Genomic DNA, 17,676 nt, shown 5'->3' with positions numbered 1-17,676 from the left:
TTGTTATCTCAGATCTCCCATACTCTGACTTGTTATCTCAGATCTCCCACACTCTGACTTGTTATCTCAGATCTCCCATATTCTGACTTGTTATCTCAGATCTCCCATACTCTGACTTGTTATCTCAGATCTCCCATACTCTGACTTGTTATCTCAGATCTCCCATACTCTGACTTGTTATCTCAGATCTCCCACACTCTGACTTGTTATCTCAGATCTCCCATACTCTGACTTGTTATCTCAGATCTCCCATATTCTGACTTGTTATCTCAGATCTCCCATACTCTGACTTGTTATCTCAGATCTCCCATACTCTGACTTGTTATCTCAGATCTCCCATACTCTGACTTGTTATCTCAGATCTCCCACACTCTGACTTGTTATCTCAGATCTCCCATACTCTGACTTGTTATCTCAGATCCTCCATACTCTGACTTGTTATCTCAGATCCTCCATACTCTGACTTGTTATCTCAAATCCTCCATACTCTGACTTGTTATCTCAGATCCTCCATACTCTGACTTGTTATCTCAGATCTCCCATACTCTGACTTGTTATCTCAGATCTCCCATACTCTGACTTATTATCTCAGATCTCCCATACTCTGACTTGTTATCTCGGATCTCCCATACTCTGATTTATCTCAGATCTCCCATACTCTGACTTGTTATCTTAGATCTCCCATACTCTGACTTGTTATCTCAGATCTCCCATACTCTGACTTGTTATCTCAGATCTCCCATACTCTGACTTGTTATCTTAGATCTCCCATACTCTGACTTGTTATCTCAGATCTCCCATACTCTGACTTGTTATCTCAGATCTCCCATACTCTGACTTGTTATCTCAGATCTCCCATACTCTGATTTATTATCTCAGATCTCCCATACTCTGACTTGTTATCTTAGATCTCCCATACTCTGACTTGTTATCTCGGATCTCCCATACTGACTTATTATCTCGGATCTCCCATACTCTGACTTGTTATCTCAGATCTCCCATACTCTGACTTGTTATCTCAGATCTCCCATACTCTGACTTGTTATCTCAGATCTCCCATATTCTGACTTGTTATCTCGGATCTCCCATACTCTGACTTGTTATCTCAGATCTCCCATACTCTGACTTGTTATCTCAGATCTCCCATACTCTGACTTGTTATCTCAGATCTCCCATATTCTGACTTGTTATCTCGGATCTCCCATACTCTGACTTGTTATCTTAGATCTTCCATACTCTGACTTGTTATCTCAGATCTCCCACACTCTGACTTGTTATCTCAGATCTCCCATACTCTGACTTGTTATCTCAGATCTCCCATACTCTGACTTGTTATCTCAGATCTCCCATACTCTGACTTGTTATCTCAGATCTCCCATATTCTGACTTGTTATCTCAGATCTCCCACACTCTGACTTGTTATCTCAGATCTCCCATATTCTGACTTGTTATCTCAGATCTCCCATACTCTGACTTGTTATCTCAGATCTCCCATACTCTGACTTGTTATCTCAGATCTCCCATACTCTGACTTGTTATCTCAGATCTCCCATACTCTGACTTGTTATCTCAGATCTCCCATACTCTGACTTGTTATCTCAGATCTCCCACACTCTGACTTGTTATCTCAGATCTCCCATACTCTGACTTGTTATCTCAGATCTCCCATATTCTGACTTGTTATCTCGGATCTCCCATACTCTGACTTGTTATCTCGGATCTCCCATACTCTGACTTGTTATCTCAGATCTCCCATACTCTGACTTGTTATCTCAGATCTCCCATATTCTGACTTGTTATCTCGGATCTCCCATACTCTGACTTGTTATCTCGGATCTCCCATACTCTGACTTGTTATCTCAGATCTCCCATACTCTGACTTGTTATCTCAGATCTCCCATACTCTGACTTGTTATCTCAGATCTCCCATACTCTGATTTATTATCTCAGATCTCCCATACTGACTTATTATCTCGGATCTCCCATACTCTGACTTGTTATCTCAGATCTCCCACACTCTGACTTGTTATCTCAGATCTCCCATACTCTGACTTGTTATCTCAGATCTCCCATATTCTGACTTGTTATCTCAGATCTCCCATTCCCATACTCTGACTTGTTATCTCGGATCTCTCATACTCTGACTTGTTATCTCAGATCTCCCATACTCTGACTTGTTATCTCAGATCTCCCATACTCTGACTTGTTATCTCAGATCTCCCACACTCTGACTTGTTATCTCAGATCTCCCATATTCTGACTTGTTATCTCAGATCTCCCATTCCCATACTCTGACTTGTTATCTCGGATCTCCCATACTCTGACTTGTTATCTCAGATCTCCCATACTCTGACTTGTTATCTCAGATCTCCCATACTCTGACTTGTTATCTCAGATCTCCCATACTCTGATTTATTATCTCAGATCTCCCATACTGACTTATTATCTCGGATCTCCCATACTCTGACTTGTTATCTCAGATCTCCCACACTCTGACTTGTTATCTCAGATCTCCCATACTCTGACTTGTTATCTCAGATCTCCCATATTCTGACTTGTTATCTCAGATCTCCCATTCCCATACTCTGACTTGTTATCTCGGATCTCTCATACTCTGACTTGTTATCTCAGATCTCCCATACTCTGACTTGTTATCTCAGATCTCCCATACTCTGACTTGTTATCTCAGATCTCCCACACTCTGACTTGTTATCTCAGATCTCCCATATTCTGACTTGTTATCTCAGATCTCCCATACTCTGACTTGTTATCTCAGATCTCCCATACTCTGACTTGTTATCTCAGATCTCCCATACTCTGACTTGTTATCTCAGATCTCCCACACTCTGACTTGTTATCTCAGATCTCCCATACTCTGACTTGTTATCTCAGATCTCCCATATTCTGACTTGTTATCTCAGATCTCCCATACTCTGACTTGTTATCTCAGATCTCCCATACTCTGACTTGTTATCTCAGATCTCCCATACTCTGACTTGTTATCTCAGATCTCCCACACTCTGACTTGTTATCTCAGATCTCCCATACTCTGACTTGTTATCTCAGATCTCCCATACTCTGACTTGTTATCTCAGATCTCCGACCATCCTCAATGTGTAATGGAGCTCTAGGTTCCTCTGACATATTATCTCAGTTTTTTGATGTTCAATGTCCTGAGAAAGTTTGATTTATGAGATAATACATCAGGGAAGATCAGAGATGTTTCTTTTCTCACTTATAGGATTTTATGCACGATGACGAGCGTTTCTGGATTTATCATTTGGCCGTTCAACCTATTAACATTATATAATTAAATCAAACGATCGGATCAAAATGATTATCTATGAAGAAAATGGGTCCCAAGTCGAGGAGCGAAATGCCGAGTCATCGCTCTGACCAGACTTTGAGACAATAGATCAGGGCCAGAGTTACTAAGTATCGAGGAGTGAGATACATTGTCCCAAACGTCACCAATTACTGAACAGTTTTCTGTTATAAAAAGTGTAAATGTCGATGTTGTAAAATCTGCGACTCTTAGACCAATAAAAGACAAATCCTAAGGCAACCGGGACAATGCTGCAACGGCGATTACCTGGAACTGTAGACTTGGGGCCAGGAGATTACCGGGGGCTGAAGCTTTGTATTTCGGGCGGATCGGCTGAGGGAGAAAGGAAAGGTTTTTACTTTTTCATTTCATTCTCCATCATCTATTGGGGTAGAGACTGGAGACCCCCAAATATATAAGATGGTCGGCAGGATCTGCTAAGGTGTATGGGGACCTCAAAAACTAGAAACATCCCATAACCTGTAAAAAGATGAAACAAGTGATCCACAGAAAGGTGTGAGATCCTGAGAGCTAACAGGAATCCAGGAAAAGGACGAATGCAGCTCGGGATCAGACTAACGGAATCCGTGATCTGTAGGTGAAGATGCAAACCTACACCATGCTATACGAAGGCTTACCTTCGGAGGGGGATCCTGAGCCAGAACTGGTTCAATGATTTTAGGAGGACGCTGCCGGTTATTCCTTTCTTTGTCTTTTACTATCTCTTTCTCTGTCTGATAGATGTCACTGCAGAGAAAGAAATCAGATAAGAAACATGCACGGGACACAAAGTATCACCCAAAATAATGACACATTTTTCTAATATACTGTACCATTGGGATTAACTAATATAATACTACTCCCACTACTATAATACTGCTCCTATGTACAAGAATATAACTACTATAATACTGCCTCTATGTACAAGAATATAACTACTATAATACTGCTCCTATGTACAAGAATATAACTACTATAATACTGCTCCTATGTACAGGAATATAACTACTATAATACTGCCCCTATGTACAAGAATATAACTACTATAATACTGCTCCTATGTACAAGAGTATAGCTACTATAATACTGCCCCCTATGTACAAGAATATAACTACTATAATACTGCCCCTATGTACAAGAATATAACTACTATAATACTGCTCCTATGTACAAGAATATAACTACTATAATACTGCTCCTATGTACAAGAATATAACTACTATAATACTGCTCCTATGTACAAGAATATAACTACTATAATACTGCCCCTATGTACAAGAATATAACTAATATAATACTGCTCCTATGTACAAGAGTATAACTACTATAATACTGCTCCTTTGTACAAGAATATAACTGCTATAATACTGCTCCTATGTACAAGAATATAACTACTATAATACTGCCCCTATGTACAAGAATATAACTACTATAATACTGCTCCTTTGTACAAGAATATAACTGCCATAATACTGCTCCTATGTACAAGAATATATCTGCTATAATACTGCTCCTATGTACAAGAATATAACTACTATAATACTGCTCCTATGTACAAGAATATAACTACAATAATACTGCTCCTTTGTACAAGAATATAACTGCTATAATACTGCCCCCTATGTACAAGAATATAACTACTATAATACTGCTCCTTTGTACAAGAATATAACTGCTATAATACTGCTCCTATGTACAAGAATATAACTACTATAATACTGCCCCTATGTACAAGAATATAACTGCTATAATACTGCTCCTATTTACAAGAATATAACTACTATAATACTGCCCCTATGTACAAGAATATAACTGCTATAATACTGCCCCCTATGTACAAGAATATAACTACTATAATACTGCCCCTATGTACAAGAATATAACTGCTATAATACTGCTCCTATGTACAAGAATATAACTACTATAATACTGCCCCTATGTACAAGAATATAACTACTATAATACTGCTCCTTTGTACAAGAATATAACTGCCATAATACTGCTCCTATGTACAAGAATATAACTGCTATAATACTGCTCCTATGTACAAGAATATAACTACTATAATACTGCCCCTATGTACAAGAATATAACTACTATAATACTGCTCCTTTGTACAAGAATATAACTGCCATAATACTGCCCCTATGTACAAGAATATAACTACTATAATACTGCCCCTATGTACAAGAATATAACTACTATAATACTGCTCCTATGTACAAGAATATATCTGCTATAATACTGCTCCTATGTACAAGAATATAACTACTATAATACTGCTCCTATGTACAAGAATATAACTACTATAATACTGCTTATATGTATGACAATATAACTACTATAATACTGCTCCTATGTACAAGAATATGACTACTTTAATACTGCCCCTATGTACAAGAATATAACTACTATAATACTGCCCCTATGTACAAGAATATAACTACTATAATACTGCTCCTTTGTACAAGAATATAACTGCCATAATACTGCCCCTATGTACAAGAATATAACTACTATAATACTGCCCCTATGTACAAGAATATAACTACTATAATACTGCTCCTATGTACAAGAATATAACTGCTATAATACTGCTCCTATGTACAAGAATATAACTACTATAATACTGCCCCTATGTACAAGAATATAACTACTATAATACTGCTCCTTTGTACAAGAATATAACTGCCATAATACTGCTCCTATGTACAAGAATATAACTGCTATAATACTGCTCCTATGTACAAGAATATAACTACTATAATACTGCCCCTATGTACAAGAATATAACTACTATAATACTGCTCCTTTGTACAAGAATATAACTGCCATAACACTACCCCTATGTACAAGAATATAACTACTATAATACTGCTCCTATGTACAAGAATATAACTACTATAATACTGCTCCTATGTACAAGAATATAACTACTATAATACTGCTCCTTTGTACAAGAATATAACTACTATAATACTGCTCCTATGTACAAGCATATAACCACAATAATACTGCTTCTATGCATGACAATATAACTGCTACCATATGATACTGCCCATTATGTGAATGTAACATACAGGATGGCGGCATTCTTTATCACAGCTTCCTGAACTCTTGCAGTATACTGTACTTTGAAATAGAGGAGAATAAATTAAAATTAATTAAACTAATACTGTAGCATTCGGCTGCCGGTGATCTCGGGGGTCACTGTATTTTGCAGTCTTACAATGGACGCCCCAGTCATTGTGTAATCACTTAATGGAGGTGAAGTTTTGGAAACAGCAGTTCGTTGCTTTGTGTAGAGTCCCGGGCCAGTGCTGGTGACATCCATCATTGTGTCACTGCAGCCATTAGTCTCTCAGGGTCGGTTTTTGGAGCGCGCTCTTCACTCCGGTGCTATAAATAGTAGAAGGCGAGGTTGTAGATGGCGGTCTTTGGTGCTTTTAGAGATGTATTACCCCATTTATTTTGGTATTTTGATCTGCAGTTGATTGTACCTGGGTCTGATCCGCGTTCTGACAGTAGTGCTGAGAAGTTATGGAGTACCGTCCATGGTGCACTTCATTCAACTGCTGTCAGAAGTTTCCTCCTAAATCCTACTTACAATTTGTCACATGGACCTTCATAAACACTGTAACTTGCTCACTTTCTAATGACCATTGTTCCCTACATGATGCAGAGCAAGGAATATTCTGCGGAAAAGCAAACTTCTGAGGTTTGAAGGACTTTTTCTCCAGTAGGTTGAGACGAAGAACATCCAAGATCTGTTGTATGGCTGTAAAGGTCAACGTAGTATTACCAGGAGTGAATCAAGAGATCAGATGACCAATGGGTATTATTGTTGACCCAAAGCTTTAATATTGGATCAGATTTGTATTTGTGGTTCAATGTGGCTACCATCTTCTTTTAGCCACCACCTGCTTGAGGTTGACTACACGTTCCATAAATGTCACATGCAATGGTGGTATAGATGTCTGTAGCCATCATGTAAGCAATGAGTAGTGCAGCCTGGATTGGTGCAGCCTGGGATGCGAGCCGTCTCGTATAAGTGCTGTCTGGGATGGCGCGCAATGGGATAACACTCAATGGGACGATGCTCAATAGGACGATGGGATGATGTTTAGTGGGATGATGCTCTATGGGTTGGTGCTCAATGAGATGGCTCTCAGGGGGATGGGTCTCAATGGAATAGTGCTCAATGGGATAGCGCTCAATGGGAATGCGCTCAATGGGATGGCGCTCAATGGGAATGCGCTCAATGGGATGGCACTCAATGGGATGATGCTCAATAGGATGATGATTAGTGGGATGGTGCTCAATGGAATGATGCTCAATGTGATGGCGCTCAACGGCATTACTCTCAAAGGGATGGCGCTCAATGAGATTTTGCTCAATGGGATGGCGCTCAATGGGATAATGCTCAATGGAATGACGCTCAATGGGATGGCACTCAATGGGATGACGCTCAGTTGGGATGACGCTCAATGGGAAGGCACTCAATGGCATGGCGCTCAATAGGATGTAACTCAATGGAATGAAGCTAAATGGGATATTGCTCAATGGGATGACGCTCAATGGGATGGTGCTCAATAAGATGGCGCTCAATGGGATGGTGCTCAATAAGATGGCGCTCAATGGGATGGCGCTCAATGGGATGGCGCTCAATGAGATCGCTCTCAAATGGATGGCTCTCATTAGGATGGCGCTCAATGGGATGAAGCTGCCTGTGATACAGTTGACGATCACCCCACCCTCCACATGTAAAAATAATGCATCTTTTATCATTTTTACGGCTTTTGTCTCTGACATGAGGATACTGTGATGAAGCTGAGTGTCATTGAAGGTGACAACATGCCAAATTAAATTGGCCATAAGATTTACATTTGGTCGCCTTATAATCACCTTATAATACAAGTGGTTCTAAAAAAAATCTCGCAGATGTCACCTTCAAGTTCTCCAGTCATGGATGTGATATTTTTGATTCGTTCCCATCTTCAATTGATCAGTCTTTTGACAAAAGTGAAGGTTTGACTTCCTCTTTATATTCAGTTTTGTTATTTGGACCACTGACATGGACAACCACTCGAGGCATAAACGTGCTCAGGGCAGTTGTCAGTTCCCTTCCCCCACTCCTCTTGGCAGCTCATATCTAGTACAGAAGGAGTATAGTTTGTTTTTACCTTAAGCTACAGACCAGCTCCGTGAATTTGGGTCTTTCGGAAGGGTCATAGGTCCAGCATCTTGTCATTAGTGTGTAAAGAGTCGGGGGACACATTTCCGGCTTTGGAAGTCGATCTCCTTTCTCGATGACGCTGATCACGTCTTTGTTTTCCAGCCAGAAAAATGGCTGCTTACCGTAGGACAAGATCTCCCACATACAAACCCCTGAAATGGAAAGATGGAAGATCACTGTCAATCTGTTCATCAGGACAAGAACATTTTACATAAATGCCCCAGTCACCGGCTGATCGCCCTCATCAATCCAGTGCCATGACCGTGATCTTATTATGGAGAAGTATCGAGAGTCTAATGGTCACAGGACAGTGGTCTTAACCTATCGCATTTTGGGTTGTCCCGTTGACCTGGTGCAACCAGTTCTACAGGATGCTCCCAGATATGTAGCACCCACTGATGTCGACATGTATATTACTTGGAAGGACCCAAGAGAGGCTCTTTCTCCGTCACTCTCTTCCAAAATGTCTCACCAAACATCCAAACGTCACTGGCCGAGGTGAAACGACGGAAGTTTATAGACTCTGGAGCCATCCACTTGATCGGGAGACGGGTTACAGAAGCTAAAAAAAGACACAAAAGACATAAAGGAGCTTTTTTTTAAAGGGGATGTCCACAGAATATGGATACATTGTTGTCAATAAAGTCAATTAGCTTACGGCCAATGTTTTCCAACTATACGACCTCCAACCATTTTGATAAGGGGGAACTCCTAATTTATGGTCCTACGGTTGGTGTCGCCCATTGATGAGATGTTCTAACATCGGCAAAATAAGCACCTACCTTTATAATATTCCTCTTCTTCTAGATACCTGGAGAGACCAAAATCTCCTAACTTCACGCATTCGTGAGAAGCCACGAGTATGTTCCTGGCCGCGATGTCCCTGTGAGAACAGATACAAAGTGACGGAATCCCGGGAAAAAGGACAATTCCGTAAAACAATGCATCGATTCCAGGTACCCCATGCCCTGGATTCCTGCTGTCTATTGATTTCCTATCATAGCCGAAATTTTCTATGGAGGGTTTAACTTCACCTACTACACAATCACAGACTCAGGCTGCTGCCCTCTCCTCCACCATGCTTTACAGTGAAGCCTTGGATCCTGACAATAAGTGTAAACCTACTGCAATGTCACCGTGCAGTTAGTTCATGTATAGATGATTATAAACGTCATAGAAAATGTGAAGAGAAATTAAAAAAAATAACAAAATAACACAGAGATTCTTCCTTTAATCCCCTCCTTACTTCTGATCTGATAATTAAAAATGAGAAGTTTGTATAGGAATCTCTGAGCGTCTCTGGAGCGCAGTTATGGCCTCCTCCTCTTCCTCCTCCCTGCCTTATGTCTGGCCGTGAGACAACTGTCTGCAGCAGGAACCTCTTCACGGTACGACAAGACCCCAATAAGCCCAGTTCTGCAGGACGCCGAGTGATGGTTTTCAGAATTATGCAAAAAAAACTAAATCTGACTACATTTCTCATGCAAATCTTTTTTTTATATCTAGATTTTAATCCTGCCAGGTTTATTTTTTTTTTATATAAAAGAAATATTTGATCTGTTCATAACATGAGAAAAATAATTACTGATTATAGTTACTCATCAAGTCATCATCATTTATATCTTAAGAATCGTTTTATGAAAAAAAAAAAAAAAAAAAAGTTTAAATAATTGAGTGTCATTACATAGGACTGCCACTAGGGGCAGTGGTGAGCATGTCTTGTAGATCGCCTTACTGCAGTGCTGTAAATACAATTACCTGTGGACACAGCTAATTCCTTCCAGATAGGCCAGAGCTTTACAGATCTGCAGGGAGTACAGGATCATGGTGAGGACCTGCAGGGTGTTCTTGTGCTTCTCCAGATACTGGCCGAGCTGCGGAGAGACCACATAGATTATTACTAGCAAAAAAAAAAAAGGAAACAGTCAGCAAGTTGCTGTTGACGGATCTGTTATTTTAAAACATGTTTCTGCACATTCTTTGGAGCCAGATGCAATTAAGTATCACTTTATAATAAACTTATCAAACCGGCGAGGTTTTAATCCGACCAATCAGTGATCAGAGCACGGATTTAACCCATAACTTGCTGATTCCCTTTTTTCATGTTTTGACCTAGTTTGTTAGAGGACATACACAATCGGGACTTCACATATTTTATGTTCTGCTCAAGCAAGCTAAAATCAAAATAAAAATGATCTAAAATCCGACAACAGCAGCTTGTTGACAGTTTCCACCTAATAAAAGAGCAAAACAAAGTAAAATATAGTAAAAAAATAAAATAAAATAAAAAACCCTGACTGATCCGCCCCTATTCATCATTGCTTTCTCTCATCGATGTGACCTTAATTCTATAACTTTTTTTTTTGGTTTCGGAAATCTAAAAATCGAGGTCTTAATCCGAATCGCCGACCCGCGGAAATTCTAATAATTATTAAATAAATGAAGAAATCTGAATATAAGGATAAACATGAAGCCACAACCTGGGGAAAAAACAACAACAACAATTCTAAGCTTTCACTGTAGGTTTACATTTGACATGGCGCCACCTAGTGGTCGAAAATGAATGAAATGAGTTTGGTTTTTTTTCGTTTTTTTTTTTTGGCCGCCATTTCTAATTACCTCCCCAAATGGGTAGAGCTCCATCACTATCCAGATGGGGTCTTCTTCAATGATTCCGATCAACCTCACAATGTGCGGGTGATCCAGTTTCCTCATCAGACCTGCCAGGAAAAAAAAAACCCAAAACATTAGCATTGGACCAAATTTTTTTTTTTTTTAAAGGGAGAGCCCATCTCAGGTCAAGCCAATGGCAGCTCTCGCCCTATGATCGAATTATTGCTGCCCTCCCCTGGTATCCTAATCCCGAGGGGCTGGTTGTCATCTCCTTCTTGCACCCCGCCATTATCCGTATGAGCAAGGATTAATGAATATTATCAAAAGAAAGCTGATTTCCTTCAAAAACAGCGCCACACCTATGCTCAGGTTGTGTTCGGTACTGCACATCGGCTCCATGCAATGCCATACACAACTTCTGCACTGGGGTGGGGCAGATTGTTTTTTTGGACTACTTATTACCCCTTTTTTTTTTTTTTTTTTTTTTTTCTTTTTTTGCACTTTTCTTCTTTACTTCCTTTTTTTTTTTTCTTCTCTCTCTTTTATTTTTCAGGGTTTTTTTTAATACCAGCTTTGGGACATGAGATGTTTAGATCGTTATTTATTGCATTTTTTGGTAGGAAAAAAACAGAAAAATGACAATTTTGTTGCTTTTTTTTCTTTTCATTTCTAGAGTTAATTCATTTTACATTTTCCCAGATGAGACATTCCCGATACCGAATACATTCATTTAATTATCTGTACTTTATTTTGGAACTAGGAAAAGTCGAGAGATCGAAACTTTTATTTTTTTTTAAATTCAAATAATATTTTTTCTTCATTTTTTTTTTTTAGCCCTCTTTTTGGATTTGAACCTGCGATCGCTTAGTTCTATGTTCTGAAGAACGGACAATCCTATGGCAGTCCGTTGTCACCTTGTGATTATGTCGCAATTTTCTACCTAAATTCAACATATAAAGTGCAGGCTCAGCTCCTGAGCCTGCTTCATACAAGTACACTTGATGTAGGACACTTGCAGTGCCTTACATTCTACCATAATGGAATTTTTTCAATTTTTCACCCCCAGAATTGAAGTTTACAAAAGCTGCGTGCACAGCAAACTCACAGGCTTCACTCATGAACTTCTCCTTGACGTCCGGGGCACAGTCCTTCTTACACGTCTTCACGGCGACGTTCACCTTTTCTCCTTTCGGCTGAGAACAGAAGAAAAATAAGTCTAAAGATCGGTCTATACAACTGGCAAAACAAAAAGGAGCAATGGCGAACATGGTCGGATAAGGTGTTATCTAAGCATGCTTGTGCGCTAACCCAACGTCTTTGGCATGCTCAACTAATATGTCCGAGGCCCCTCAGCTGCATGTCTTGGCTTCTTCTGTTTTCCAAGATGGAGTTTGAGCCAGTATGTGTGTGAGATAACAGAGGTTCCTCAGGAATGTCTTTGTCTAACAGACTTAGAGGAAACATAGGAAAGTGGGAGAAACAAAACTTAAGGAGAGGAAAGACACCTACCGTTTCAGCTGGGTGTGGTCAGTATCGCCTTTAGCCAATGAGAAGTAAGTATGCTAATGCTAGCACATATTTAGAGATCGTGATGCTCAGTATATCAGCGTGGCTCTTCCGCGCACGCATTTGCATTTTACAAGTTAATTTGGAACAGGCACAACGTGTCAGAACGTCACACATTATGTGGCGACGACACCAAACAACATTGAAGGTTTTGCACCCACTGGAGAGTTGAAGACTCATCCCGCAGTTTTCCCCGCGAGTATGTACGCACCTCCTTCTTATACACTCCATCATAGACTTCTCCGAAAAAGCCTTCGCCGAGGATCCTCCCCAGCACGACGTCACTGCGACTCATGGTGTAGCGGAGTCCTGCAAGGGAAAAAAACACAATATCTCTGTGAGAGAACAGAACGTTAGCGCCAAATTTTTCATTTTGGCACTTTATTTTTTACTATCCTTGTTCTTAGAGCCATCATTTTTCAATCGATAGAACTGTATCAGGGCTTGTTTCTTTGAGCATCGAGCGGTAGTATTTTTTGCCGACATTTTTGGGCACATGATGTATCTTGGTTGCTCTTGATTGAATTTTTCGTGGAAGGGGCAGCAACTGAAAAATGCCAAATTTGGCTTCTCAATTTTTCATTTTTATTTCTATTTTGTTTACGCAGTTTACTGCAGAGATTAAATAATTTTATATTGCGATAGATCAGATTTTTACCGATTCTGAATAGGCTTATTTAGGTTTTTTTGGATGAGGAAAATGATGTGGGCATTCCATTTTTTAAATTTTTTTTCTAAAATTTTCACTATATATATTTTTTTTTTACCATTTTTAGGGGATTTGAACCTGTAATGGTTGCTCATCGGGGTAATTCCAGCCCCCTATGAAGCCTTGTCCATAGCTGGGCTTTCAGGAGCACAACGATGGAACGGTCAGTGGTCCTCAGAGGGTCATCGGGGCCCTGCAATCCCATTGTGATCAAATAACAAACAATGGGACCTGTACTGACGTCGCAACTGAGATCGAAGCCATTTAAATGCCGCTGTCGGTGATTGAACGTGGCATTTTAGTGATTAAACAGCCAAGATCGGAGGTTTCTCTGATCCCTACTGCTGCAGGCAGATGCCGGCCGTATCCACAGCTCCCGTGCCCGCATCTTACACCCACTCTTGCTCCGTAACATAAAAGTACATCATGGGGCAGGAAGGGGTTAATGATGCTAAATTAAAGGGGTATTTCCACTTGTAACACTTGTATCCCATGTGAAAAGCGGGAGTCCCACGACCTTTTCCATTGACTTCTATGGGATTGCAGGCAGAAGTGTGCATCCATTATCCAACCTGAGGCAGTTGACAAGTCCAAAGCCCCCTGTTCTCAACACTTGAAAGTTTGTGAACCCTTCAGAATTTTGCATATTTCGATATAAATTTGACCTAAAACGACATCAGATTTTCACACAAGTTCTAAAAAAAACCAAATGGGTCACAAATGCTTGACTTAAGGATCCAGTATCACATGTCGGTGAGCAGCAAATATCACGTCTGCGAGTGAACGTGTAGGATTAAGAGATAATAGGAAGGTGAGATTAGTGTGGTGTTTTCAATCAATGGGATGACAATCAGGTGTGAGTGGGCGACCTGTTTTATTTAAAGAACACAGAGATCTATCAAAGTCAGATCTTCACAACACGTCTGTGGAAGTGCATCATGGCAGGGACAAAAAGGAAATTTCTGAGGACACCAGAAGAGTTGTTGATTTTCATTAGGCTAGAAAATGTTACACAACCATCTCTAAAGAGTTTGGACTCCACCAATCCATAGTCAGACAGATTGTGAATAAATGGAGGAAATTCAGGACCAGGAGTGGACGACCCACTAACATCACGCTAAAGAGCAAAGCTTATAATAATCTGCAAGATCATAAAGGAACCCAAGGAAACCAATAAGCAACTAAAGGCCTCTCTCATATTAGGAAATGTTAGTGTTCATGGGCCAACCATTAAGAAGACACAGAATAACAAACCCTTCCCAGGAGTGGATGCCCCACAAAGAACACGCTGAGAGCAAAGCGTATAATAGTCTGCAAGATTACAAAGGAACCCAAGGAAACCAGTAAGCAACTATAGGTCTCTCTCACTTTAGGTAGTTAGTGTTCATGAGCCAACCATCAAGAAGACACAGAATACCAAACCTTTCAATGGAGTTTTCGCCCCACAAAGATCATTCTAAGAGCAAAGCGTGTAATAGTCTGCGAGATCACAAATGAACCCAAGGAATCCACTAAGCAACTAAAGGCCTCTGTCACATTAAGTAATGTTAATGTTCATGTTAACCATCAAGAAGACACAGAATAACAAACCCTTCCCAGGAGTGGATGCCTCACAAAGATCACTCTAAGAGCAAAGTGTATTATAATAGTCTGCAAGATCACAAAGGAACCCAAGGAAACCACTAAGCAACTATAGGTCTCTCTCACTTTAGGTAGTTAGTGTTCATGCGCCAACCATCAAGAAGACACAGAATAACAAACCTTTCAATGGAGTTTTCGCCCCACAAAGGTCATTCTAAGAGCAAAGCATGTAATAGTCTGCGAGATCACAAAGGAACCCAAGGAAACCACTAAGCAACTAAAGGCCTCAGTCACATTAGGTAATGTTAATGTTCATGTTAACCATCAAGAAGACACAGAATAACAAACCCTTCCCAGGAGTGGTCGCCCCACAAAGATCATTCTAAGAGCAAAGCGTGTAATAGTCTGCGAGATCACAAAGGAACCCAAGGAAACCACTAAGCAACTAAAGGCCTCTGTCACATTAGGTAATGTTCATGTTAACCATCAAGAAGACACAGAATAACAAACCCTTCCCAGGAGTGGATGCCTCACAAAGATCACTCTAAGAGCAAAGTGTATTATAATAGTCTGCGAGATCACAAAGGAACCCAAGGAAACCACTAAGCAACTAAAGGCCTCTGTCACATTAGGTAATGTTAATGTTCATGTTACCCATCAAGGAGACACAGAATAACAAACCCTTCCCAGGAGTGGAGAACGTGGGACATGGAGCAAGACAATGACCTAAAGACACAAGTCGTTCTACAGAAGAAAAGTTACAGAAGGGTAAAGGTAAAGTTCTGGAACGGCCGAATCCCAGCCCTGACCGGAATCCTCTGGAAGTGTTGTGGAAGGAGATGATGGAGGAAAACCACCAATATAACAGAGGAGAAGGGGTTTTACAGGGAGAAATGGGCTAAAACTCCTCCATCCGATGTGCAGGAATAATCAGCAATTACCGGAGAAGTTTATCTGCAGTTATCGCTGCACAAGAGGTCACACAGGACACCGAGGGTTCACATACTTCTGCCACTCACAGACATGTGATACTGGAGCGTCTTCCTCAATACAAAAATAACAAGGTCTGATATTTTTGAAGTTTTTGTTTAATTTTGGTCTTTATCTACTTTGAGGACTTTTGTGAAAATCTGATGGCGATTTGGGTCAAATTTATGCAAAAATATGGAAAATTCTTCCGGGTTCACAAACTTTCAAGCACCACTGTAGACAGGAGTGTGGTGAGAATCCGAGGCAGGTGTAGTCCACGCTCCTGTGTCGGTAATTACGATCAGGCACGTCATTTCGGAGTGTCTCATGGGTGGTCCCTTGATTGGGGGGATTATTATGGGTAGAGTATCCCTTTAAGCTCACAATGCGCTGATGTTATATAATGTAGGGGACGCACCTGCGGACTTCTGCTCCGCCTCCTCCGGTATTTCCGCGTATATATCAGACTCTAGAGGGCGAGACGGATTTATTAGACAAATAAACATTTATTATAATATTACTGAACTGCAGGAAGCTGCAAATGTGCAGAACTCACCGAAGCTGCTCCCTTCTTCCAGCCTCGAGTTCCTTTCTGGGATGTCCCTGGGAAGGAAATGAGGAACTTTTTTTTCTAATACAAAGCTGCAAATCTCATATATAAAGTGCAAAAAAAAACAAACAACTACCTGCGTCTACCACCAGAGGGAGCTCACACGTCATGAGATACTATTGAGTTTATTGCGCTCACTGGGAGCTCCCACTAGTGGTGGCAGCGAGTAGTCAGAATTTTATTATTTAAAGCTAAATAATTCATTAGATTTTTGCTGCCATCTCTACGATTTTTAGCAGCTAGATATTTTGCAGCAGATCCTCAGGTGCAAAACTTATTACATTGACACAAAAAATCTGAATTTTTTATTTATTGACAGCAAGTAACGAGCTTAAAAAAAGTGAAGAACTGAAGCATAAAGTATATGGGAAAGTTGCAAAACTTTTAGTTGCACACTCAATAAACTACATACATCTGCGTAAGTGGGGGAAAAGGCTGTAACCGCTTATCACCAACCTATCACTGTATTTTTACCCTTTATATTATTACCTATCACAATAGTATAATGTGCTAATTGTATTCTTCAAGCTGTAAAAGAAGATATTGGTACAACTGATGCCGATGAGCGCCTGGCTGTGACAACCGCTCCATCTCAGCCGGGAAAACAAGAAAACTTCATTTCTAGTCTAAAAAAAAGTTTCTAAAAAAAAAGTTTTTCTTATATTATGCTGCCACCTACAGGATGATTTGAGAATTACGCTCCCCATAGAACTTGTTAAATCGTGTAATTTAATAATAATAATAATAATAATAATTTTTATTTATATAGCGCCAGCATATTCCGCAGCACTTTACAATTAAGCGGGGACATGTACAATGGTTATGGTTGAACCCTCCAGGGTAATTTTGATGTTGGGTAGAGTGAGGTTAGTAGAAGGGAGAAACACAAGAAGTTCTGTTTTGGAGAGATTTAGTTTCAGGTAGAGGGAGGGCATGATGTTAGAGACAGCAGACAGACAATCCTTAGTATTTTGAATTAGGGTAGGAGTGATGTCAGGGGAAGAAGTGTATAATTGGGTGTCATCAGCATAGAGGTGATACTGGAACCCAAATCTGCTGATTGTTTG

At 40.2% G+C, this 17,676-nt stretch overlaps 1 protein-coding gene across 5 annotated transcripts in view; it reads right to left on the bottom strand.

Moving 5' to 3' along the window:
* PTK2B (protein tyrosine kinase 2 beta) overlaps positions 1-17,676 on the bottom strand; it is a 181,833-nt gene that overhangs the window by 33,585 nt on the left and 130,572 nt on the right. For all 5 annotated transcript variants that reach the window (XM_077291777.1, XM_077291775.1, XM_077291778.1 and 2 more), the window contains 11 exons: positions 16,556-16,602; positions 16,418-16,468; positions 12,952-13,049; positions 12,280-12,367; positions 11,181-11,281; positions 10,320-10,435; positions 9,344-9,444; positions 9,034-9,123; positions 8,509-8,713; positions 3,964-4,072; positions 3,593-3,658 (listed from right to left, as the gene is read on the bottom strand). In XM_077291777.1, the coding sequence (XP_077147892.1) occupies positions 3,593-3,658; positions 3,964-4,072; positions 8,509-8,713; positions 9,034-9,123; positions 9,344-9,444; positions 10,320-10,435; positions 11,181-11,281; positions 12,280-12,367; positions 12,952-13,049; positions 16,418-16,468; positions 16,556-16,602 (1,072 nt within the window). The remainder of the gene's footprint in view (positions 1-3,592; positions 3,659-3,963; positions 4,073-8,508; positions 8,714-9,033; positions 9,124-9,343; positions 9,445-10,319; positions 10,436-11,180; positions 11,282-12,279; positions 12,368-12,951; positions 13,050-16,417; positions 16,469-16,555; positions 16,603-17,676) is intronic.

Source organism: Ranitomeya variabilis, chromosome 2, assembly GCF_051348905.1.
Source record: "Ranitomeya variabilis isolate aRanVar5 chromosome 2, aRanVar5.hap1, whole genome shotgun sequence".
Lineage (NCBI taxonomy): Eukaryota > Metazoa > Chordata > Amphibia > Anura > Dendrobatidae > Ranitomeya > Ranitomeya variabilis.
Note: the sequence above shows the minus strand (reverse complement) of the source record. Positions and strands in the feature narration are given on the sequence as shown.